The sequence below is a fragment of the Bos taurus genome, chromosome 2 (genome assembly GCF_002263795.3).
Source record: "Bos taurus isolate L1 Dominette 01449 registration number 42190680 breed Hereford chromosome 2, ARS-UCD2.0, whole genome shotgun sequence".
Lineage (NCBI taxonomy): Eukaryota > Metazoa > Chordata > Mammalia > Artiodactyla > Bovidae > Bos > Bos taurus.
The window spans coordinates 125608290-125635487 of NC_037329.1; the positions used below are offsets into that span (position 1 = coordinate 125608290).

General features: G+C 41.4%; 1 protein-coding gene across 1 annotated transcript in view; it reads right to left on the bottom strand.

The window, feature by feature from the left end:
- FAM76A (family with sequence similarity 76 member A) overlaps window positions 1-26859 on the bottom strand; it is a gene marked incomplete at its 3' end in the record, with an annotated part of 30950 nt that extends 4091 nt beyond the window's left edge. The window contains 7 exon segments of the mRNA NM_001015660.1: window positions 686-821; window positions 8377-8463; window positions 14429-14586; window positions 21244-21396; window positions 22124-22178; window positions 25386-25450; window positions 26734-26859. Of these exon segments, the coding sequence (NP_001015660.1) occupies window positions 686-821; window positions 8377-8463; window positions 14429-14586; window positions 21244-21396; window positions 22124-22178; window positions 25386-25450; window positions 26734-26814 (735 nt within the window). The 5' untranslated portion in view covers window positions 26815-26859.
- Window positions 26860-27198: the final 339 nt, after the last annotated feature.

Below are 27198 nucleotides of genomic sequence, written 5' to 3' on the forward strand. Positions count from 1 at the left end.
TCACTGAAGATAATAACGAGCTTAGAGGATAGGTCACTCAGTAAGGGAGTTGTCACCAATGGAAACAAAGTGATGTAGGGACTACAGGAAGGCCTACTGGAATATTGTCTGGGGACGAGGCAGACTTGATCTACATATTTTGAGTACTACTGTTCCCTGGACACAGCCATCCCAATAATAGAGGTGGAGGCATCAGGTTCCCCTAGCCTGAGAGCATTAAAAATTCCAATTATGAAACTACTTCCTCTTGTCCCAACTCCATGCTCACTCAGCACCCTCTGATTACAAGCTCCCTGAACAGCTTATGCTGAGAAGAGTAGTACTCTGCTATATGCCCCACTATGAAATAAGAGGTAGATACCGTGGTTTTACACATCATCTCTGCAAGCTTAGTGAACTTCAGTCCTCCCTTAGAAGTGGAAGCTTCTTCCAAACAAAAGAAAGAAAAATCAACCCTCTAAACTACTTGATGGAAGGGGATTGACAACAGTAATGCCATGCCACGATCCTGGCAGACAGCAAGCTGCTCCCTAGGACATCCCAACCTTGCCAGTGGATTCTCTCTCTCAGAGCTTCAGTGGTATGTATCCAACAAACATCCATTAAACAGTTAGCATCGTGCCCTATACCACATATCTCACCCACTTGCCTCATTCTGACCTGAGAAGCACTAACTAAGCAGTACCTTCTTCTCTTTCTCTAAAATCATTTGATCCTTTTGATGCAGCATCTTCTTCAGAGTGGCTACTTCTTCCTTCAGTTGGGCAATGATGACAAAGTGGTCAGTGCCTGGTGAGTCCAGAGCCAGATCTGGGGAAAAGCTGAGGGGAAAAATGGAGGGGGAAAATATCAGTTGGATGCACAAACTTTTTTCTACCTGAGGTCACATTACAGGCCACTTGACTGCAACTTCAGGAGCAGAAGCAACTAGTTGAATCCCAGCCATCAAGCACAATACACGTTCAACTTGAGGGCATTTGCTAAACTGCACAAGCAAGGTGGCCATCAGATAACTATACCAACCAAAGCCACAACCTGCAGCATTCCTGCAGCATCTCTGCTCACATGCATGCTGTGCATGCGTGCTAAGTCACTTCAGTCGTGTCCAACTCTGCAACCCTATGGACTGCAGACTGTCAAGTTCCCATCCATGGGGATTCTCCAGGCAAGACTATCAGAGTGTGTGGCCATGCCCTCCTCCAGGGGATCTTCCCAACCCAGGGATCGAACCCATGTCTCCTATGTCCCCTGCACTGGCAGGTGGGCTGTTTACCACTAGCGCCACCTGGAAAGCCCATCTTTGTTCACATTCGGGACTAAAATAAATGTCACCTCATAAGAGCCAAAGATATTTTGTTTCAGGTTCACTGAGGATCCCTAGTTATTGTGGGTGAGAGTCATAATTTTTTGTGATTAGATAATTTCCCTAGAATCTGGATAAATTGTAATTTCATGCATTTTTCTTTAAAGATCCCCAAAGAGATTTTGACTCTTTGTTTTCTGCTCCAAAGCCCATGCTGTGGTACATCTGCTGAGAAGCTGCTGCTTTCCACCTCAGGTACAATCTTTTTAAAAAGTGATTTAAAAAAAAGAAGATGAAATTAACAGGAAAGAAGCCAACTTCCCCTACTACAATTGGCCTGTGCCCTGTCACTTCCAGTATCAAGAATTCTGTGATATTTAGTTAGGAAAGGAACAAAAAGGCGGCAAACTGCAAAGTAATATCACAACCTGGCTCTTCAACAGAGTCCTCCCTATGATGGTCTCTGAGCACTACATTTTGTGCAAGTGCCAGGTGAACTCTGTCCTTTTAGTCGAGTGTCTTAACCAGGAAAGTTTCAGGGAATTTGTAAGCCCCTGAGATTGTATATGCAATTTTATGTATACATACAATGGGGTGGTTTCTAGGATGGGGATCTGAGGCTCTCCTTCGTCTGTTCAGAAGTGTCTTAGACCCATACAAATTAAGAAATCACTGCCAAGAGAGTTAAATCCTACCCTTCTCTAGAGACCTACCCAAAAGAAACTCTCTACTTTTCACAGGGCAACCTGTAAAGTAAAACACAAACCAGTTTTTCCTAGAAAACTGCAATACTGATTCCCAACACCCTATATCAATATAGCAACTACCAGATGCCCCTTGCTGTTGGATCTTTCCTACACCTTAAACAACATCTAATAACCATCAATTTTCTACACAGGTAGAAACTCCAAATAACATGGTGAACTGCTGGACAAACCTCCTCATAGTTACCAAGTTAAGTGTTTCTATGGCTAGAAGGGAAAGACAGTCCATTGATAGAAATATTCTGCCCTCAGTCTACACGAAGCATATGAGAAGGATGTCAGAGGAACAATGGATCACTGCTTTGCTAACTGATAAATATGCAGAATTACTGGGTAACAAAAACAACATGTAAAATAATAAAACAAGGCATGTAGGAGAAAATATTAAAAGGATCCATCATAGTCTCCACCAGTTTCCAACCTTGCCAAGGGACTGTCTTCCCTCAACCCAACAGAATCTATTTAAACCCATAACCAGAGTGACAAATGAAATGGAGTAATGGGCTAATGTGCTCTACCTGCTTTTTAACTGAAATATAATTGACATACAATATTATGTTAGTTTCATACATAATTTGGTATTTGCATATATCGTAATCACTCTAAGTCTAGTAAACGTCCGCCCATATGAAATTATTATTGACTACATTCTTTATGTTGTATGTCACATCCCCATGACTTATTGATTATATAACTGGAGGGCTATAGCTCTTAATCTCCTTCACCTGTTTTGCCTATCCCCCCACCCCCAGCCTTCTGGCAACTACCTGTTTGTTCTCTGCACCTATGTTGCATTTTGCTTTGTATTTTAGACTCACATATATGTGAGATCACACAGTATTGGTCTTTCTCCAACTTATTTCACTTAGCATAATATCCTCTAGGTTCATCCAGGTTGTTGCAAACAACAAGATTTTGTTTTTTATGACTGAGTAATATTTCACTGTTTGTGTACACACACACACACCCCCACACATGCCATAGCTTTTTTAGGTATTTGTCTATCAACAGTCACTTAGGTTGCTTTCATTACCCTGGCTCTTGTAACTAATGCTACAGTGAACACTGGGATGTATGTATCTTTTTGAAATAGTGTTTCTATTTTCTTTGGATAAATAACTAGAAGTGAAATTGCTGGATTATATGGCAATTCTATTTTTAATTTTTTAAGGTGCCTCCATACTAGTTGCTTCACCAACTTACAATCCTACCAAGAGAGCACAAGGGTGCTATCGTCTCCACATCCTCGCCAACACTTATCCGATAGCCATTCTGATACGTGTGAGGCAGTAGCTCATTGCCATTTTGATTTGCATTTCCCCGATAATTAGTGATATTGAGCATCTATATGTTTTCTTTGAAAAAAATGTCTATTCAGGTCCTCTGCCCATTTTTAAATAGAACTGTTTCTTTTTTTGTTGTTGTTAAAATATCTGAGCTTTTTGTATATTTTGGATATTAACCTGTTATTGGATATATTATTTGCAAATATCTTCTCCCATTCAGTGGGTTGCCTTTTCATCTTATGGATAGTTTCCTTCATTGTGCAAAGGCTTTTGAGTTTGATATAGTCCTTTGTAAAAGCAAAAGTAAATAGGACTACACGGCCTGAGGATACATATCCAAAAAAAATTGCTAAGACCAATGTCAAAGAGCCTATGTTTTCTTCTAGGAATTTAATGCTTTCAGGTCTTAAATTTATGTCTTTAGTCTACTTGGAGTTATTTTTGTAAGCAGTGTGAGAAAGTAGTCCAGTTTGATTCTTTTGCATGTAGCTGTCTAGTTTCCCAACACCATTCAGTGAAGGGGCTATCTTTTCCCCACTGTATACTCTTGCCTCCTCTGCTGCAGAGTAATTGCCCATATAAATGTGGATTTGCTTCTGGGCTGTTTATTCTGTTCCATCAGTCTCTGTGTCTGTTTCTGTCTTCTTCTTTTGTTTTTGGCTGAGTCAGGTCTTACTGCGGCACATGGGATCTTTCACTGTGGTGTGCAGGCTCCTCGTTATGGCACGCAGGGTTCTCTAGTTGCAGTGCGTGGGCTCAGTAGCCCAGCAGCATGTGGGATCTTAATTCCTCAACCAGGGATTGAATTCATGTCCCCTGCATTGGAAGGCAGATTTTTAAATACTGCTCCACCAGGGAAGTCCCTAACACCATACTGTTGACTACTGCAGCTTTGTAGTACAGTTTGCAATCAAAAAGCATGACACTTTCAGCTTTGTTCATTCTCAAGATTGCTTTGAGTCTACCTGCTTCTTGAGGGAAGATTCTTCCCATACCAATAAATTGCTGACAAATCTCATTGTGTCCTTCCTGTGTTAGGGACTGTACTGTCTAACTCTGTAACTCCTGATGAATAAGAATTGCTGGGAATCAAAATGAAAAAAGATGGCTAGGTTACTAAGGCAGAAAATCAGATCTAATCTCTTTCTAAACACCGCCAAAGACAGGGAACTTGCTATTTATCCAGGAAGCTCATCTTTTCCAAAAACTTAATAGCTTTTGGAATGTTTCCAAAAACATCTTTTCTCAGGTTGAGCCAAAATCTGCCTGTCAGTCTCATCCATTGGTCCTGGATCTGTCCTCAAAGGCCACAGAGAGTTAAGTCTATTCTTTCAAGTATATTTTAGAGGGAGAACACAATAAAACGATAAGGAAAAGAAAAGAATGTCTTTTGGAAACAATAAACCACAAGGTGTGCCTGGAGGTCACTCACTGTTCATTGCCCATCAAACAATAAGCAAATATGATCAAAAAGTGCATTTCTCAGGGAAGGAAAGCTAGGAATGAACTTGTATTTTCTTCAAATTGAAGGATTTTTGTTATAATTTTGACAAACTATAAAATATTGAGATGGAAGCTGTGAATTTTATAGGACACTAAAAAAGACTAAGGCATTTTCTAAGTATAAAACCATGAGAAAAATGTGTTGTTGTTTTTTTAATTCTATAAAGTAATGGGTTCTCTCTGTATGATACGGAAGGCTAATAAAGAAAAAGAGAAAAATAAATCAAATATGCCTCAATATTTAAAAAATAAATAAGAGGACTTCCCTGGAAGTCCAGTGGTTAAGATTCTGCACTTCTACTGCAGGGCTCTCGGGTCTGATCCCTGAATAGGGAACCAAGATCCCACATGTCATGTGTGTGGCCAAAAAAAAAAAAACAAAGGAATATGATAGTATATGGTCAATGAAAACTGTTAGAGAACAATCTTTTGAAGACATGAGAGGATAAAATGAAAGAAGAGAAGCATAAATTTAAAAGTGGATTGTGATTAAAAACTGAGAGGGAGTCACAATAGATAGTAAAGAAACAAAACTGGTAATATTTACTCCAGAACTGAATTCAAAATAGATATTCAGCAAAAAAATTTTTTGGTTTCCATGACATTAAAAAAAGGACTGTTCATGGAGAAGGAAATGGCAACCTACTCCAGTATTCTTGCCTGGAAAAGTCCATGGACAGAGGAGCTTGGCAGGCTGCAGTCCATGGGATTACATGACTGAGCATGCGTGCATGAGGGTGGAGGGAGATGGGTTGGTAGCAATAAACTGGTAGAACCAAAAAATATAAAGGACAGTTCAAAAAACGTCTTGGACCTCCTCAGTGGTCCTATGGTTAAGATTCCATGCTTCCATTGCAGGAGTGTGAGTTTGATCCCTGGTCAGCCCAAAGAGAAAAAAAAATAATTAAAAAAATGTTTTTAAAGTCTTGTCAGAATGTTCTCCAAGTGAAGGAAAAGCAAGAAAAAAAAGTAAAAAGGGAAGAAAAAATGTAATTTACCTTGTATATAAACTTTTAAAAGAAATGCAAACAAGTGATAGATCAAGATTACTAATGCAGGAACAAAAAGCCTCTTGATGAAAGTGAAAGAGGAGAGTGAAAAAGTTGGCTTAAAACTCAACATTCAGAAAACGAAGATCATGGCATCTAGTCCCATCACTTCATGGGAAATAGACGGGGAACCGGGGGAAACAGTGTCAGACTTTATCTTTTTGGGCTCCAAAATCACTGCAGATGGTGACTGCAGCCATGAAATTAAAAGACACTTACTCCTTGGAAGGAAAGTTAGGACCAACCTAGATAGCATATTCAAAAGCAGAGACATTACTTTGCCAACAAAGGTCCGTCTAGTCAAGGCTATGGTTTTCCAGTGGTCATGTATGGGTGTGAGAGTTGGACTGTGAAGAAAGCTGAGCGCTGAAGAATTGATGCTTTTGAACTGCGGTGTTGGAGAAGACTCTTGAGAGTCCCTTGGACTGCAAGGAGATCCAACCAGTCCACTCTAAAGGAGATCAGTCCTGGGTGTTCACTGGAAGGACTGATGCTGAGGCTGAAACTCCAATACTTTGGCCACCTCATGTGAAGAGGTGACCCACTGAAAAAGACCCTGATGCTGGGAGGGATTGGGGGCAGGAGGAGGAGGGGGCGACAGAGGATGAGATGGCTGGATGGCATCACCGACTTGATGTACATGAGTTTGGGTGAACTCCGGGAGTTGGTGATGGACAGGAGGCCTGCAATTCATGGGGTCGCAAAGAGTCAGACACGACTGAGCAACTGAACTGAATTGAATGCAGGAACAGTCGAATGGAACTTGCATATGTATGAAAATAATACGTGGCTGCAGAAAATTTTTTTATAAATTTTCAAGTTATTAGGTTGCTTTTTTAATTACCATGTATATTTAAAGAAAAATTTATTTTTAAAGATCTTTCCCAGAGGACATTATGAAAGATCATGCGTCTAAGTTAAGGATCAGCATCCTAATTGAGGAAAACATTCACTGCTGCTAACCAGATGCAATAAAACACTGAACAGAAAGTTTAAAGTCTTTGGCTTGGTGAAGCCATAGCAATAGTCAGCAAGAACAGTGGCAGTATCTCAAAAACCAAATGACCCAACAGAAGGCAAACTTTAAGGCCTGTTGGTTAAACTAAAGGCTATGAATGAGCTTTTTCCGGGTCATTCAAACACAGCCCACATCATAAACAGCACAAAACAGAAATGATGAATCTAAAGGCTGTGGGTCTTGGCTCAGGCCTTCATAAAGCAGGGCATTCAGAATGGTTCATTCCCTGAAGAACTTTTTACAGGATCATGCACCCTGGCAGATGTGATAAGACAATCAGTGCCACATCCATTTTCTTCAGAATGGTCAAACTAGCTGCTCAGAGAACAAACAGTAACAGTAAAGCTAACCAGAAAGATGGTCTTTATGGTTCCTTTCCCTATATAATTAGAATATCTAAACCAAGCATTTCTAGAAGGATCAATTCAAGAAGTTTGAAGTCAATGATACCAGAAATACAAAGAGAGTCTGCAGAGTCTCAAATCAAGTTAATGAAAAAGCCAACTTCAGAGATGCTATGTATACCCCTAAATAAACAAAACTCAACCCCAGTAAGCCTATATGCTGGTCTGCTCCCATATCTACCACCGTCTGGGAGAGAGAATGGAGAATGGGAGTTTTCAGAATGGAGATGATTCCAAGGATTTTAGGGATGAGTGTGCCAGGTGGTCTCACTTCAGAATGCCCAGCCTGGAGGAACAGGCCCCAAGACTCTGTTGAGAAGCAGCCCACTACACCAACATGGACAGGGCATCCTGGATATGAGGAGAAAATAGCTCGTAAGCAGAAGCATCACTAAGAAGGAAAGGGGAAAGTGAGGAATAAAAATGCATTCAGAAAGGCTTAAAATGAAACAAAAATATTCAAATGCATCTCCTTCCCTCCTGATTCAGCATCTGCTTTGGGTTATCTCTCTTAATGCTAAGGAAGCATGGATTATCCCTCACAGACTGAGCAGTACTGCTTTAATTATAAATTGTCAGGAATTCCCTGGTGGTCCAGCGGTTAAGACTGAGCACTTTCACTGCCACAGCCAGGGTTCAATCCCTGGTCGGGGAACTAATGTTCCGAAAGCTGTGCAGTGTGCCCAAAAAAGAAAAATTTCCAATTTGTCTCTGTTTTGCCTCTGCAGACCAACTCCTGCCCTGCCTGGAGAAGGCTATAGGCACAGATCACAATAAAAAGCATGTCTTTGAATTCTTGTGAGAAGTTATTTGTGGACTACAGAAAATTCAACTGCTATTAAATCCAGTTATATGTTCTAGACAAGATTATATTTATAAACTAATAGCAGTATTGTTTGTTTATAAGATAAGTGTCTAGTGTAGTATCCCTGAGAAGTTCGCTGACAACCATAAACTAGCTCCATGACACACCCTAAAACGTATTCCTGTTTCAGGAACTGTGTATGCATTTCAAACAGAAACATGCACACACACTTGAACTGGCTTACCTATCTCCATTGGTTGTGATCGACTCAAACTTGGATTTTTTCTTTGGGATTTCATTTTGAATTGAAGACGTAGAAAGGGTTTTCTGACTTTTAATGGCAAAAAAGAAAAAAGAGAGAGAGAGAAAGAGAGATACACACACTTTAGAAATCAAAGATTAATAAAACATCACAATGAAAGTCCTGTCAAATGGGACCAACATAATACTGTACCTATTCTATGCAAGAGCTAATTATTCTTGATCATCAAAATCCACCCAAGTCTTAATTCCATAGATGCATGGACAGCTCATTTCTATAGTCCTTCCCCAAATTTTTACCTGTGATTAAATACTATCTGCTTTATTAATAACAATGAGAACAAGTCAATAAAACCTTAGTCAGAAGCACAATCCATCTTACAATTTAAAAAGTACTTTCATATTCATTTTTCCCCATGCATCTTATAATACTGTGAGGCATATACAAGGGATTATTTCTATTTTGCAGAAACTGAGGCTCATCAAGGCTAACTTACCTACCCAGGGATATAGAGCTAGTTAGTAGTGAAGCTTTACGTATCTGAACACTAAGTCCAGTTCTTCTTCACTCTGTTTCTGTAAATCTTCTAGTATCTGAGAGTCTCATGACAACCCTAAAGATCAGTTTTAGTCTCTGAAACTAATCTGCAACCCTTTTACTTTGATGGATGTAAAATTGCCAAGCCCAAAGGATTTTTCAGACCTTTTCTTATTGGCCTCTTTTCAATATTTGATACCACTGATCATGCCTTCTCCCCATCACATCCAACTTTATAACTGACAAATATAATTGTACATTAATTAAAATGTACGAGGCGACAATTTTATATATATATATTATAGAACGATTACTACCAAGATCAAGATAATTAATGCACCCATCATCTTGCATACCTGATTTTATTTTTCGGCTGTGCCACGTGGCTTGTGGGATCTTAGTTACCCAACCAGGGACTGAACCTGTCCCCCCTGCAGTGGAAGCGCAGTGTCCTGACCACTGGACTGCCAAGGGAATTCCATTTTATTTTAATGGTGAGCATGCTTGAGATAGCATCACCAACTCAATGGACATAAACTTGGGCAAACTCCGGGAGACACTGAGAGCCAGGAAGGCCTGGCGTGCTGCAGTTCATGGGATCGCAAAGAGTCAGATATGACTTAGTGACTGAACAACAACATGCTTAGGATCTCCTCTCAGCAACTTGGAAGCATACAGTCACTGAGCTGTACATGAGAACTGAGAACTACTTCTAACAAAGTTTGTACCCTCTAACCTAACCCTCCCCATTTCCCTCTCCTTTTTGCACCTGGCAACCACCATTCTATTCTCTATATCTATGAAATCAGTTTTTAAGATTGCACATAAAAATGATACCACATGGTGTGTGTCTTTCTCTCTGCCTCATTTCACTTAGCACATGCCTTCCAGGCTTATCTGTGTTGTAGCAAATAGCAGTATTCCCTTCTTTTTTATGGCTAGATATTCCATTGAATGTATATTCCATATTTTCTTCAACCATTCATCTCTCCAAGGACATTCAGGTTGCTACCATATATTAGGTATTGTGAATAAATGAATAGAAATGCTAATTTCAGTTCCTTCAGATACATACTAAAGTGATTGCTGGGACCTATGATAGTTTTATTTTTAATTTTTTCAGCAAACACCATACTGTTGAGTTCTTTATATATTTTGCATATTAACCCTGATTAGAGATTTGGTTTTCAAATACTCACTCCATCCTTGAGTGCTTCTATATTCTGTTTTCAGTTTCCAGCCTAAGTTGTATCAGTCAAGAGTATGGTTTTAACAACTATTATAGTGGGTGGAAATGATGTTCCCCTGATCATCTGCATGAGAATCATCTGAGAGGTTTATAAAACAAAGCAGATTCCTGGATTCCATCCTAGATCCTACCGAATTAAACTCTGGGGTAGGGCCACAGAAATCCACATTTTAAAATTAGCTCTGCTACCACCGACTCTTATATGCTACCAGTGGCTCATGTTCAAACCTCTTCTGAATTATAGCCTAAGCTCCTAAATAATAGCCTAAGCACTAAATAATAATCTTTTTTAATATCAGATCTTAGTTTCTTGCTACTTCCAGAACATCTTATTTTTGACTGGGCACAGACACAGAGGTCGAAGCTCTCAGAGGATAGCTTCTGTTTCTTGACAGTCTGTTCCTTGCATTTTTCTTTGGCCTCCTTCGTTCTCTTGGCCAAAAGTTTAGCATATTCTGCACCTCTTCCTTATTTTCTTAGTACACTGTTTCTTCAGAGCAATATGCTGACATTTGAGCTGCAGAACACGTGGAGGAAAAAGATGCTGGACTTTGGGTGCTTTGGTCCTAGTTTTCTCATCATCTCTGCTTCAGGGCTTTCTCACAACATACTGGTGGACATTGTCTTTGCTTCAGTCAGTTCAGTCGCTCAGTCGTGTCCGACTCTTTGTGACCCCATGGACTGCAGGCTTCCCTGTCCATCACCAACTCCCGGAGCCTGCTCAAACTCATGTCCATCGAGTTGGTGATGGCATCCAACCATCTCATCCTCTGTCATCCCCTTCTTCTGTCTTCAATCTTGCTGAGCATCAGGGTCTTTTCCAGTGAGTCAGTTCTTTGCATCAGGGGCCACAGTATTGGAGTTTCAGCTTCAGCATTAGTCCTTCCAATGAATATTCAGGACTGATTTCCTTTCGGATTGACTGGTTTGATCTCCTTGCAGTCCAAGGGACTCTCAAAAGTCTTCTCCAACACCACAGTTCAAAAGCATCAATTCTTTGGCACTCAGCTTTCTTTATGGTCCAACTCTCACATCTATACGTGACTACTAAAAAAACCATAGCTTTGACTAGACGGACCTTTGTTGGCAAAGTAATGTCTCTGCTTTTTAATATGCTGTCTAGGTTGGTCATAGCTTTTCTTCCAAGGAGGAAGCATCTTTTAATTTCATGGCTTCAGTCACCATCTGCAATGATTTTGGAGCCCAAGAAAATAAAGTCTGTCACTGTTTCCCCATCTATTTGCCATGAAATGATGGGACTGGATGCCATGATCTTTGTTTTTTGAATGTTGAGTTTTAAGCCAGCTTTTTTACTCTCCTCTTTCACTTTCATCAAGAGGCTCCTCAGTTCCTCTTCACTTTCTGCCATAAGGTGGTGTCATTTGCATATCTGAGGTTATTGATATTTCTCCCAGCAGTCTAGATTGCAGCTTGTGCTTCATCCAGCCCGGCATTTCACACGATGTACACTGCGTATAAGATAAATAAGCAGGGTGACAATATACGGCCTTGATGTACTCCTTTCCCAATTTGGAACCAGTCCGTTGTTCCATGTCCATACGGTTTTAACTGTTGCTTCTTGATCTGCATACAGATTTTTCAGGAGGCAGGTAGGGTGGTCTGGTATTCCCATCTCCCTAAGAATTTTCCAGCTTGTTGTGATGCACACAAAGGTTTTGGCATAGTTAATGAAGCAGAAGTAGATGTTTTTCTGGAACTCTCTTGCTTTTTCAACAGATAATCCAACAGATGTTGGCAATTTGATCTCTGGTTCCTCTGCCTTTTCTAAATCCAGCTTGAACATCTGGAAATTCTCAGTTCACATACTGTTGAAGCCTCACTTAGAGAATTCTGAGCATTACTTTGCTAGTGTGAATGCACTGGTCATAGCAAACACCCTCTTCCAACAACACAAGAGATGACTCTACACATAGATGTCACCAGATGGTCAATACCGAAATCAGATTGATTATATTCTTTGCAGCTGAAGATGGAGAAACTCTATGCAGTCAACAAAAATAAGACCAGGAACTGACTGTGGCTTAGATCATGAACTCCTTACTGCAAACTTCAGACTTATATTGAAGAAACTAGGGAAAAACACTATACCATTCAGGTATGACCTAAATCAAATCCCTTACGATTATACAGTAGAAGTGACAAATAGATTCAAAGGATTAGATCTGATAAGAGTGCCTGAAGAACTATGGACAGAGGTTTGTGACATTGTACAGGAGGCAGTAATCAAGATCTTTACTTCAGAGATTATAAAGTTTGCAGACTCCAGCTCTTGGGCCCCAGGTGGAGTCCCAGTAGTACCAGTAAATCTAGAAATATCCTCCTCTCCCTTTTTGACAATGACCAAATTGAGGACACTCAGATTGGCATTCACAATGCAACCTATACAGATTTGCTCTTTCCTTCTCCAGTTTTCCTTGGCCTGTAACAGGAATACTCTTTAATTCAGTAGTAGGTGGACACTGCCATGGGTCACCACCCTGCTTCATGGCCTGCTTCATGGTCCTTTGCCTGTCATTCCCACCACTGATTCGAACACATAATCCTCCATTCTTTACCTGGAGCATCAGCAGCAACTTCCACAGCCACGAACTTCTCACAGACGGTACAAAGTCTGCGTTCACTGTCCACTGCAGTGAGTTTCTGGCAGCCAGTGGCTGCGAAAGAGATGTTCTGCTTCACCTTGGAGCAGCCGATAGCCTCAAAGGTGCCACAAAAAAGAGCTAAATAGTTCTTGACACTTCAAACTCAACTTTCCAAAACTGAACTTTTTTCCCCTTCTGACAGTCTCTCAGATAAGGATTCACTCACTCATCCCAGTAAGAAACCTGAGAATTATCCTTTATTCACCCAGCTCCTGCCCATCTACCTGTTCATCAGATTATCTAATTTACACATAATTCTCCTTCTGAAATGTCTTCCTGAATCTACCTCTTCGATCTTTAGTGCCACTACCTGAGGTTCTCTATTAACATCTCTTTCTGGACTCTTACCAAAAAAGCTTCTTAACTAGCCCCCAGCCTCTTTTCCTCCAGTGCATTCTTCACAATAGTCTGGGTTAATCTTTTTTTTTTAAGGTAGATTTCGTCCCTCCCCAACACAGGTCCTTTCAGTGGCTCCCTATTAAAATTACTAACATCAAGATCATGTTACTTACCAGGTCTGCTGGATTCCTTTCCATCCCATTTTCTGCTCCCAATCATAAGCTCCAGCAAAATAAAAGGATCTGCTGTTCCTAAGTTCCATGTGGTCTTATGCCCTCCATGTCTTTGCAGTTGCTATTCCCTCCACCCATTCCTTATCTGACGATTCTGATTTATCCTAAGATCTAGCTCCAATGTCAGCTCTTCTCTGATCTTTCATTGCTTGACCTCCCCAGGCAGTTAATTACCATGGCCTCTTATGCCTGTATCTTGGCATGCTTTCACTGTGACACCCTCAGATTATCCTGCAATACTTTGATTACAGGTCTGTCTTCCCTACCAGGCTGCATACCTCTTAGAAAACAGAGTGATTCTTTTTACTCATCTCTGCATTCCTTGCAGAGAATCTGGCCCATGAAAGTAACTAACAATGAACAAACAAAATCATAAAGGTAATGATAACAACGCATAACCATCATGTACTGAAGCTTCCTATATGCCAGTTATAAAACTAATCACTATGTACATACCATATAATTTATTTTCACAGCAACTCCATGAGTTAATATTTCCCTCATTTTACAGATGAAAAAACTTGCCCAAGATCCCATACAGAGAACTTGGCAGACCCAGGATTCAATCCAAAGCTAGAACTCTTAACAACACAACAGATACTCTGAAAGGAAGCTTAAGACAACAATGAAGGGGCATCATTTTGACTGGATCTTATAAGGACAAACCTAGAATATCTATCTCCTAGCCAAATATGCATAAGAAAAGTTGCATTTCCTCAGACTGTGGAATGTCTGGTCTTCTAGGGAGATAATCCACTCTTAACGGTGGGGAGAATACAAACTTTTAAAATACAACACAAACCAAGTCAGAAAACCCTAATGCCTTATGGATGTCTCTCTGGCCCTTGAATGATATATGAATTATAAAATACATCAAAGGAGATTCCCTCTGTAGATTAGTAACTAGAGAGAAAATACAAAAATTTAGACAAAATAGTATCTTCCATGACTACTTGTGTATTACATCTGACCTCCCAGAACCTCTTGTTCTATCTCAAGCATCTTGGGATTACCTGTTGTAATGGCTGCCGCCACTCAGTCGACTATACTGCTCCTTCTCCTGGTGGCTGGCACGGGAAGAGCTGCTCAGGTGCTTCCTCTGCTCTTTGGTCTTCTGAAGGACCCGTTTGTATGAAAGTGTGCATAGCCAGCATAGCAATTTCCCATCTACCTGAAAGATGAGGAGACAAAGATAAAGAAGGAATGTGCTAGTGCGGAGGCTAAGAACATGGGTATTAGGAGCTAGAACCTCTGGTTAAGTCTGGATCTGCCACTCACAAGCTGTGTGACCTTACGTGTAAGTCACCTGGGCACTACTGGGATCAATCTCTTCATCTATAAAATGAAGGACAATAATATGTACCTCAGAGGGCTGGTGCAAGGATTCAGTGACATAATGGAGGTAAAGCATGGTGCAAGGTACACAAAAACTGCTTAACAAAATATGACCTGGGGACTTCCCTGGTGGTCCAGTGGTGAAGACTCTGTGCTTCCACTGCAGGGGGCACGAACTCAATCCACTGTTGGGGAACAAAGACCCTGCATGCCATGGGGCATGGCCAAATTTTTTTTTAACATGCTAATTATATTTATTTTTTTATTTTGTTTTTCCTCAACTTAACACATACCAGAGCAAAGTTCCCACAAGAATTTCAAAAGACACAGATATCTCCATAGTTCTCACCAAGGAAAATACAGCAGGGAGAAGATAAAACATAAAATTTGCACTTTAGCTTTCATACCTTATAGATGACTCATAAAGTGGTATGCTGGGTATCTTTTCTCAGATGGAAAGGTTTCCAGAAAAAGACTGATGGGCAAGTAGCTTCCAGGGCCCCAGGCCCTGGTGGTGACTACTATGGCACTTTGTTTGGATCAGAAAAAGTCGATCACTTTGGGCAGAAGCATCTCTACACCTAGGTGCAGAGCACAGGGCTAGGAAAGCAAAATGGGGCTTCCACAATCCTCTGAAGCTGGGGCACCTCTGTACCACACTCAGATTGCAAAACTGAGTTTGTGAAGTGGACTAGTACAAGTGGCAGGGCAGCAGAGCCATTAGCTCACACTTGGGAGGGAACGTGCTGATATTTTACGCAATTTCAGTTTGGGGCATTTTAGTTTTAGTTTTGGCAGTTTAGTTTTTAGTTTTGTCTTACCTCTAAATTGGACCTTCTGCCCTATTTTGAACATGGGTAGGTAAGCCACACCATTATTTATCTGAAGTATTTTTCAATCTTGTTAGCAAAAGCCTCTTTGCCCCTCACTCTCCTAACCTATTACATTAGCAACTCATAGGTCTGACCTATCCACTTCTTTCCAACTCCACTGCTTCCACCCAAGCAAAGCCATTCTTATCTCTCACAACTACAAGACTCACCCAGGGACTTCGCTGGTGGTTCAGTGACAGACTCCACACTCCCAATGCAAGGGGCCCAGGTTTGATCCCTGGTCAGGGAATTAGATCCCACATGCCATGACTAACAATTTGTACGTCTCAACTAAAGACGTGCTGTAACTAAGACTGGGTGTAACCAAATAAATAAGTATTTTTTAAAATGACTCACCCAAATGATCTCTCTGTTCTTCTCCCTATCAACCATTTCTACATAGATGCCAGAGGACTTCTTAAATGTAAATCTTATATAACTCTCACCTTAAAATCATAGATTATCATATATAAAAATTGAAAATTTTTACCATGGCCTATGTTGACTTAAATGTAGCCCTTACTTGCCTTTATAATCTCATTCCCTTGCTCACTCTGCCTCCTTCTTTTATTTATTTGGCTGCATTGGGTCTTAGTTGTGGCATGTGGGATCTTTGACCTTCACTGCTGCATGCAGGATCTTTGATTTTCTTTGCGGCACATGTGATCTAGTTCCCTCACCAGGGATTGAGCCCTGACTCCCGCCCCGGCCTTGGGAGCTCAGAGTCTTAGCCACTGGAACATCAGCGAAGTCCCCCAGGCTCATCACTCTTGCCTCAGGGTCTTTTCATAGCTGGTCTCTCCTCCCAGGATCTTTGCCCTCCAGAGATTCTCACTGCAGCTTCCTTCTCGTCAAGTTCAGTTTCGGGTCAGATGTGATCTCCCTGCAGGTCCTCCTGAACGCCCCATTGAAACTGGGGCACTCTCTACCAGAGACCCTGTTTCCTTATAGCACTTACATCTAAAACCTGTGTTCACTCAACTTGTTTGTTCTCATCCATCTCTTTCATATGTAGATAAAAGCTCTGAGAGAATAAAGTGTCTTCTGCCTAGTTCATTAGTGTATTTCCAATACCCACAACAGTGTCGGATATGACAAGCATGTAATTATTTGTTAATGAATGCATAAGTGAATTTTGAAACCAAACTTCAATGTGGTCCATTTCATGGTTATGGGATGTGGCCTAAAGGCCTCAGTTTAAAATACTCTAGGAGACCTTGCCCAGGAAAGAGCTTTCATTGAAGAAGGGTTTGAAAACAAAGCAACTGCATTGAAAGAGAGCATTAAACATGAGAATTAAATACTGAACCACAGGACATCTTATTTCAATCTTCCCTTCACAAATAAACTTTAAAAATAGAAAATTACCCTCTGAGAATTAAACTATCATAAAGAAATCATCAGAGATAACACTGAGTACTTACCATGTGCCTGATTCCTTTTGAAGGGGTTTACACCCGATAACTCAAGCTTCATAACAATGATGACATATGATCAGCCTCATTTACAGATGAGGAAACTGAGGCACTGATAGATTAACTTGACCAAAGTCACACAACAAATAAGTGAGAGAACAAAGATTTCAACCCAGGCACTCTGAGTCCAGATGATGCATGCGTGCACGGTCAGTCATTCAGACGTGTACAACTCTTTGAGACCCTATGAACTGTAGCCTGACAGGTTCCCCTGTCCATGGGAGTCTCCAGGCAAAAAATACTAGAGTGGGTTGTCATTTCCTCCTCCAGGGGATCTTCCCAACCCAGGGAGCAAACCCATGTCTCCAGAATTGGCAGGTGGATCCTCTACCACTGAGCCACTTGGGAAGCCCACTGAGTCTAGATTATCTACCCTTAATCCCTAAGATTAGTCTTCCTTAAATTTGTAAATAAGTGATTGAAGATACCTATAATTATACAAACTCTGCATAGGAACCTGGAATGTTAGGTCCATGAATCAAGGCAAACTGGAAGTGGTCAAACAGGAGATGGCGAGAGTGAATGTCAACATTCTAGGAATCAGTGAACTAAAATGGACTGGAATGGGTGAATTTAACTCAGATGACCATTATATCTACTACTGTGGGCAGAAATCCCTTAGAAGAAATGGAGTAGCCATCATGGTCAACAAAAGAGTCCGAAATGCAGTACTTGGATGCAATCTCAAAAACAACAGAATGATCTCTGTTCGTTTCCAAGGCAAACCACTCAATATCACGGTAATTCAAGTCTATGCCCCAACCAGTAACACTGAAGAAGCTGAAGTTGAACGGTTCTATGAAGACCTACAAGACCTTTTAGAACTAACACCCAAAAAAGATGTCCTTTTCATTATAGGGGACTGGAATGCAAAAGTAGGAAGTCAAGAAACACCTGGAGTAACAGGCATATTTGGCCTTGGAATACGGAATGAAGCAGGGCAAAGGCTAATAGAGTTTTGCCAAGAGAACGCACTGGTCATAGCAAACACCCTCTTCCAACACAAGAGGACCCTCTACACATGGACTTCACTAGATGGTCAACACCGAAATCAGATTGATTATATTCTTTGCAGCCAAAGATGGAGAAGCTCTATACAGTCAACAAAAACAAGACCAGGAGCTGACTGTGGCTCAGATCATGAACTCCTTATTGCCAAATTCAGACTTAAATTGAAGAAAGTAGGGAAAACCAATAGACCATTCAGGTATGACCTAAATCAAATTCCTTATGATTATACAGTGGAAGTGAGAAATAGATTTAAGGGCCTAGATCTGATAGATAGAGTGCCTGATGAACTATGGACGGAGGTTTGTGACACTGTACAGGAGACAGGGATCAAGACCATCCCCATGGAAAAGAAATGCAAAAAAGCAAAATGGTTGTCTGGGGAGGCCTTACAAATAGCTGTGAAAAGAAGAGAAGCGAAAAGCAAAGGAGAAAAGGAAAGATATAAGCATCTGAATGCAGAGTTCCAAAGAATAGCAAGAAGAGATAAGAAAGCCTTCCTCAGCGATCAATGCAAAGAAATCAAGGAAAACAACAGAATGGGAAAGACTAGAGATCTCTTCAAGAAAATTAGAGATACCAAGGGAACATTTCATGCAAAGATGGGCTCGATAAAGGACAGAAATGGTATGGACCTAACAGAAGCAGAAGATATTAAGAAGAGGTGGCAAGAATACACAGAAGAACTGTACAAAAAAGATCTTCACGACCCAGATAATCACGATGGTGTGATCATTCAGCTAGAGCCAGACATCCTGGAATGTGAAGTCAAGTGGGCCTTAGAAAGCATCACTATGAACAAAACTAGTGGAGGTGATGGAATTCCAGTTGAGCTATTCCAAATCCTGAAAGATGATGCTGTGAAAGTGCTGCACTCAATATGCCAGCAAATTTGGAAAACTCAGCAGTGGCCACAGGACTGGAAAAGGTCAGTTTTCATTCCAATCCCAAAGAAAGGCAATGCCAAAGAATGCTCAAACTACCACACAATTGCACTCATCTCACATGCTAGTAAAGTAATGCTTAAAATTCTCCAAGCCAGGCTTCAGCAATACGTGAACTGTGAACTTCCTGATGTTCAAGCTGGTTTTAGGAAAGGCTGAGGAACCAGAGATCAAATTGCCAACATCCACTGGATCATGGAAAAAGCAAGAGAGTTCCAGAAAAACATCTATTTCTGCTTTATTGACTATGCCACAGCCTTTGACTGTGTGCATAACAATAAACTGTGGAAAACTCTGAAAGAGATGGGAATACCAGACCACCTGACTTGCCTCTTGAGAAACCTGTATGCAGGTCAGGAAGCAACAGTTAGAACTGGACATGGAACAACAGACTGGTTCCACATAGGAAAAGGAGTACGTCAAGGCTGTATATTGTCACCCTGCTTATTTAACTTATATGCAGAGTACATCATGAGAAACGCTGGGCTAGAAGAAGCACAGCTGGAATTAAGATTGCCAGGAGAACTATCAATAACCTCAGATATGCAGATGATACCACCCTTATGGCAGAAAGTGAAGAAGAACTAAAGAGCCTCTTGACGAAAGTGAAAGAGGAGTGTGAAAAAGTTGGCTTTAAGGCTCAACATTCAGAAAACTAAGATCATGGCATCTGGTCCCATCACTTCATGGGAAATAGATGGGGAAACAGTGGAAACAGTGTCAGACTTTATTTTGGGGGATCCAAAATCACTGCAGATAGTGATTACAGCCATGAAATTAAAAGACGCTTACTCCTTGGAAGGAAAGTTATGACCAACCTAGAAAGCATATTCAAAAGCAGAGACATTACTTTGCCAACAAAGGTTCGTCTAGTCAAGGCTATGGTTTTTCCTGTGGTCATGTATGGATTTGGGAGTTGGACTGTGAAGAAGGCTGAGCGCCGAAGAATTGATGCTTTTGAACTGTGGTGTTGGACAAGACTCTTGTGAGTCCCTTGGACTGCAAGGAGATCCAACCAGTCCATTCTAAAGGAGATCAGCCCTGGGTGTTCTTTGGAAGGAATGATGCTAAAGCTGAAACTCCAGTACTTTGGCCACCTCATGCAAAGAGTTGCCTCATTGAAAAAGACTCTGATGCTGGAAGGGAATGGGGGCAGGAGGAGAAGGGGATGACAGAGGATGAGATGGCTGGATGGCATCTCCGACTCGATGGATGTGTGTTTGAGTGAACCCCGGAGTTGGTGATTGACAGGGAGGCCTGGTGTGCTGCGATTCATGGGGTTGCAAAGAGTCGGACACGACTGAGCGACTGAACCGAACTGAACTACTATGTGTCAGACTGCTGGGAACACTACATGAAAACAAGATGGACTGAGAGCTCATAGTCTGGTGGGGGTAGACAAACATGTACACAAATAAACAAGATAATATCTCATAATGTTACATGCTATTGAAGACAACAAACAGAGCATATGGTAGAGTGAGAGTTAGTAAAGGTCTCTGTGAGAAGGCGGCAACTGAGCTGAGACCTGACATGAGGAACCAGTCATGACACTCTGGAGAAGGCTGTGTATCCAGCATACCCAGCCAGCACGAATGAGACTAGGATGTCTGAAGGACTCAGGTGGACAGTGCAGCTGGTCCAAAGGCAAAGGGGGGAGAGTAATGGATGATGAGACAGAGTCAGGTATGGGCCTTGCAGGCAATGGAAGGAGTTTGGGGTTTATCCTAAGTGCAACTGGAAGCCACTGGAGGGTTTTAAACAAACTAAATCAATACCATTTTAATTCCACCAAGGTACCACCATTCCACATAGACCTTTATCTGTATCATCTTCTTGTGATCTTTAACTTCAACAGAGAGAAACATTTGAAGAGCCAGATTGTAAAGTTGGTAATACACTTACCTTGCTTAAGTCCTAATCTCTACAGAGTTTTGTAGAATTTCACCAATCACCATTTCACTTATAAGGGATATTGATCACTGTTATTGAGATTCTCATGAAACACTAGCTAAATGTTAGAATATAAAGGTCCACATTTTATAAGTGAAGAAAACAAAGGCTGAAAAGCTTCTTCAAGGTCAATAACAATTTGGAGAGGAACTGAGAAATCAGTCTCTGTTACATGTCTTTTTAACACAGTTGGCCCATCTTAATATCTCTGAAAGAAAAAAAGAAAAACACAGAGACTTACCTTCTTTCTATCATCTTTCCTGTCAAATGCACACTGCTGTTTGCACTGTTCACAAGAATACGGTGGTCCGTACTTCTTCTCTGAATTTGTGCAACGCTGACACTTGTTGCCAATAAAAGCTGCAATTATGTTGCAATACTGACAAGGTTTGGGCTTTAACAGAAAAAAAAAGGTGTCAAGTAAGTATATTATAAAATACCAGTGCTTTTTTTAACCCAATGATTTCTATTATACACATTAACTAATCAATGCAAAAATGCATTCCCAACTTTATAAATTTCCTTTTACATTGATCAAAGAAAGCCCAATTCCTCATACCATGTAAAGTGTTTTTATGCACAGGACCTATTGATTTTTAAATAAATAACAAAATCCCATTAGCATATATGCTGGGACTTCTCTAACAAATTCAACAGAACTAGCTCTTTGGAGAAACCAGCAAGCGCTTCCAAATTTCTGAAAAGGCCTCTTTGCCATTATCAGTGTATAAACATGTTGGGAGAATGCCTGCAAGAACACAGTATGCTGAACCCTAACACTGAAAAAAAAAATTATTCATCAAAATGAAAAGTCAACTATTACCAAGCCAAGAGCTCACACCACAGGATACATCTTTCCCCTTCTCTTTACATACTGGTTACTGAAGCTTCTCCAGGAAAATTATATCACAAACCTGTCATAGTGACTACAAACACAGAACTTATTAATACTAAGTATTAGCTAACTTTGAAAGATAAATACTAGATACATTTTTCTGAGAACATTTTTACATAACTAGGTCTTCTAATTTAAAAAACTGTAATTATATTAACAGTTCGCAGAAGGTAAGGTCCCAAGAGACCAGACTACTCACTGTTAGGTAAGGAGAAACCCTACTTACCGTTCCATACAACTGCACATTCTGAGCACATTTCTTGCATATAGTATTAGTTTTACTGTTAAGGAAGAAAGAGACACAAGGCTTTGTAAGGAAAAAAAGTCATTTTACATAGAACATCTCAAAAGAGATTCTTCCTTAACTCCAAGGAATTTTTTTCATTACTAAGTGCCAAGGTGAAAAACGGTTTGGATATTAGATTAACTGAAGGTTGAGTTATCTGGCCATGAACTCTTTTAATTATTTCATAGTTTTAGCTCAAATAAAACAAGACTTTGGTTTAAGTGGAGAGTGAGCTGTTTCTGATTATGAAATTTCCAAATATGACCAAGTAAATGTATCAGATATGGAGAGGACAATCCAAAGAAATATTATGTCAAGATGAAAAATGTACTCAGAAAAGAAATTAATCCTCCTTAATTCAGATGACCAGGTGAGAAATTTGAGATGAGGAATAAAGTATTTGTGTTTGGAGTATAAACTCAGAAATTCTATTCATGTTGACCTTACTCTGTCTACATTCTCCTTTGTAAGCAAAAGTATATGAAAATCCCAGATGTGGGGAAATAGATGCAAACATTAAATATTTTTTCAATATTTCAAGTACTCTAGGAGCTAAGCACTGACAAAAATAAACACACCCTTTCCCTTGTGAGGGGTCTTCCCTTGTAGCTCAGTGAAGATCCAGGTCACAGCATTTCCAACTTGCCTAAACTGATGAACTGCCCTGGGAAAAGAAATCACCTTCAAATAAAGTCTAACCCTTCCCACAGTAAGGCACAAACAAATACCTGATGTTTAAGGACAGTTTAAACAATATTTGAGGGCCAAAAACAAAATCACATAAAAATCCAGTATATTCACTACTTTGCCTTTTTTTCCCCCTACAATTCCTATCAAAGTGATTACAAAGTTAAAAACCAGAAGAAATACCTTAAAGTAGAAAACATTAAATTAAAATGAGATATTCAAACAAAGTATTTCCCAGGGCAATTTTCTGCCATTTAAAAAAGGCAGTTCAGGGACTTCCCTGATGGTCCAGTGGGTTTAAAAAAAAAAAAAAAAAAAAGCCAGTTCAGGAAGCGAAGTATATTGAAAAAGACCTCTAGAAAGAAGATTAGCATCAGTGATGCTGTGATGTTGAACAATTGGGTTTATCTTAGATTTATTACTCAAGGAATGGGACATATATATCAATATATATAAATGTTCTTGACCCGTCAAAAAAATGCAAAAAAAACCTATTACTATAATCCATCTTGAATTAATTTTTATGTATGGTATGAATTAAGGGTTAAACTTCGTATCTCACCCTACACACAAAAACTAATTCAAAAGGGAATCACAGGCCTAATGTAAGAGCCAAAATATAAAGCTTCTAGAGCATATTCTATGTTTCCATTTATATGAAGTTCTTGAACAGGTAAAACTAATCTACAGCAGAAAGGAAAATCAGTACAGTAGTTGTTTGGAAAAAAGCAAGGAGGGTGGGGACTGACTAGGTTGGAGTTATAATCTCTGGGGTGACAGTAATGTTTTATATTTTGATGGGGTTTGGGGTAAAACAGATGTATACTGTTTTTAAAACTCATCGAATGATGCAAATAAGATGTGAGCATTTCACTGTGTGCAGATTTTACCTCTAAAAACATTTTAAAACCATAAACAAATATTGAACTCTAGTTAATGATATGCATGCTGAAGTGTTTAGGGTCAAGTACACTAATGTTCACAACTTTAAACTGCATCACAAATAAGATGGATCAATATACTGATGGACAGAGAGATGGACAGATGCAAATATAGTAAACTAAACGTAAAGCAGAGACATTACTTTGCCAACAAAAGTCCGTCTAGTCAAGGCTATGGTTTTTCCAGTAGTCATGTATGGATGTGAGAGTTGGACTGTGAAGAAAGCTGAGCACCGAAGAATTGATGCTTTTGAACTGTGGTGTTGGAGAAGACTCTTGAGAGTCCTTTGGACTGCAAGGAGATCCAACCAGTCCATCCTAAAGGAGATCAGCCCTGGGTGTTCTTTGGAAGGAATGATGCTAAAGCTGAAACTCCAGTACTTTGGCCACCTCATGCGAAGAGTTGACTCATTGGAAAAGACTCTGATGCTAAGAGGGATTGGGGGCAGGAGGAAAAGGGGAAAACAGAGGATGGGATGGCTGGATGGCATCACCGACTCGATGGACGTGGGTTTGAGTGAACTCCGGGAGTTGGTGATGGACAGGGAGGCCTGGCGTGCTGCGATTCATGGGGTCGCAAAGAGTTGGACACGACTAGCGACTGAGCTGAACTGAAACGTAAATTGTAGAATTTAAGTAGTGTGTAGGTGAGTGTTTACAGTCTAGTCTTTTTTTGGTTTGTTTTTGTTTGAAAATACACCTAACAAAATGTCAGGGGAAACAGTCCCAAAATTGAAATGATGCTGACTAAAATCAGGCTTCTAGGTCCGTGTATCGGAGATGGCGATGGCACCCCACTCCAGTACTCTTGCCTGGAAAATCCCATGGAGGGAGGAGCCTGGTAGGCTGCAGTCCATGGGGTCGAGAAGAATCAGACACGACTGAGCGACTTCACTTTCACTTTTCACTTTTATGCATTGGAGAAGGAAACGGCAACCCACTCCAGTGCTCTTAAATGGAGAATCCCAGGGACGGCGGGGCCTGGTGGGCTGCCGTCTATGGGGTCGCACAGAGTCGGACACAACTGAAGCGACTTAGCAGCAGCAGCAGGTCCGTGTATGAGCTAGCAAATAAGACCCCATCCTGCTTAAGGTAATATTACCTACAGCCACAGCGCCACAAAAAAGGTGAACTTGCTATACCACTAAACCACTCTGCTGCCATTAAAAAGTCCCCCATAGATGTGTGCTTCATTCACACCCAGGTATTTTTCACACGTCTCAAAATGAGATTCACACGAGGTAAGTGTAAAGGCAAGTGAGTTTTTTCAAATGTGACTAGGGCTAACAAAGCCTTTATCAGGATTGTCACATTTCCAAAAGTATCTTCTTTCAGCTTATAATTTCTTCAAACTCTATGTATAAACGTACTAGAACACAAGACTCATGTTTTCTGTTGTGGGGTTGCTTTCTTAGTGTCAAAAATATCAAAACCACAATATAAAATTATCAAGGCGTGAAAAATAAGTAACTAATTTGTAAGCAATTAATGAATAACTAGAGAACAATGCGTATTTTACATCCATTGTGTTGTGACCGGAAATGGCAGCGCCTGCGTATAACGCAACTGATTACCTCTCTTGCTGGTATTCAGTCCTACAGTAGGTGCACTTCACAACAGGGTGTGCAATCCGACATTCCTGAAATGAAACGAGGATATAACTTTAACAGGCAGTCAGAAATGGAAACAGTCTTCAGTAGGAGGCAGAGACGGGAGTACTATTCCAAGCACAAGCACTGTGCTTGACTGAGTCACTTTAACTTTCTGGGACTAATTTTTTTCGTCTGTAATACTGGCATCACCACCCTGCATTGATGTGGGAGTTAAGTAAGAATTTATATGGAACTAGTCATAAATTGTAAAACAAAGGTATGAATAAGCCTCAGACATAAGGAATAAAAAGCCCTGAATTCTAGTCCGGTTCTGCCTCTGCCACTGAGTGATTTTTCAGCAGGTTCATTTGTGAAATCAAAGTACTGGATAAAAATTATTGCTTACATACATAAATCTCCCTTAAAATCAAATACACACGTACACACAAATATATATTTAAGGCCAAAAAGGCACTCAACTATTTGATTTTTGAGATCTCTCATACCTAGTTAACAAAGTGTCAACTTTATGGCCATTTGAGGCCATAACGATTGCCTCAACACAATTATGAGTTATCCATAATAGAGACACAAACTCTGGATTAATCTGGAGATAACTCGACATCACTCTACAGTCGGCTTAGTGACTTTTAACTGTCACCTCACAGCACCTCTATTCATTTAAATAGGCAAAGAAAGATGAATCAACTTAAACGAAAAAGAGAACTTGGACCTTCAAGGGTAAAAACTGAACAGCAGCTGGTTAGGGGGAGGACCGAAGGTCACTAACTAGACGCTGAAAAAATCATCCTTTTGCTTTATGCGCTTATTGCGGGGCTTTATTATGAAGCCTGTATACCTCTGACTCTGAAACTGACTGAAAAGTGCCCGTGAGGCGCCCGAGTTCGAGGCAATCCTCCCAGGCAACACCCGACTCTGGAGTTTAGTACCAGGTAGGGTAGGAGGTCCCTAAGTCTGAAGCCCATCAGATCTCGGCGGGGGTTGGGAGAAGCCAGCCCAAGAGGAATCTCCGGCGCCGCTGGTCCAGAGCGAGCCGGGGACCAGGTGTCCCCTCCCCCGACCTCACGGGGTCCAAGAACAATCCCTCACGGTTGCTAAGCACCCGGACACGCCGGCCGCAGGGACCTGGACGGGGCCTGGGTCTCCCCCACGTGCCCCGCCGGCTCCCGGTGGGGCGGGTGCGGCTCCTCAGCTAGGCGGGCCTGCCACGCCCTGCCCAGGGGACCCCGCCGGGCGTCCCCGCAGAACCGGGAGGTCCGGGCCGCGCCTCGAGCGTCCCAGTTCCCGGCCGCCGCCCCAGCCCGCGCACCTTGCACAGCTGCTGCCCCTGAGACAGCGCCTCGAAGGGGAAGCGCTGGTGGCACTTGGTGCAGGCGTAGAGCGCCGCCATGTCCGGCCCGGGCCGTGCTCACCGCCCCGCCGGCCCGGCCCGCCGCTTTATCTGACAGTCTGAGGCACAACCTGGCGGTGGCAGGCTGCGGGCTGCGGCAGGCAGGCGGGCCCTCGGGTGCGAGCGGACCGGGGGGGCGCGGCAGCGCTAGGTGCCCGTTCACTGGTTCATTTCGACGTCTATCAAGGGGAAAGGGACGGAACACAGAGCTTCTTGGGACTCTGATTCGGTCTGGACTGGAGTACGCCACTTATGACGCGCGCGGCCTCGATTATGTAAAGCGCAGTCACGCGGGGGCGCCGCTGGGAGGGACGGTCTCCCGCCCGGGACCTAGGAAGCGCCTAGGCTCCTCCCACTTCTCTCTCGGCTCCCGCCTTCGCTCCT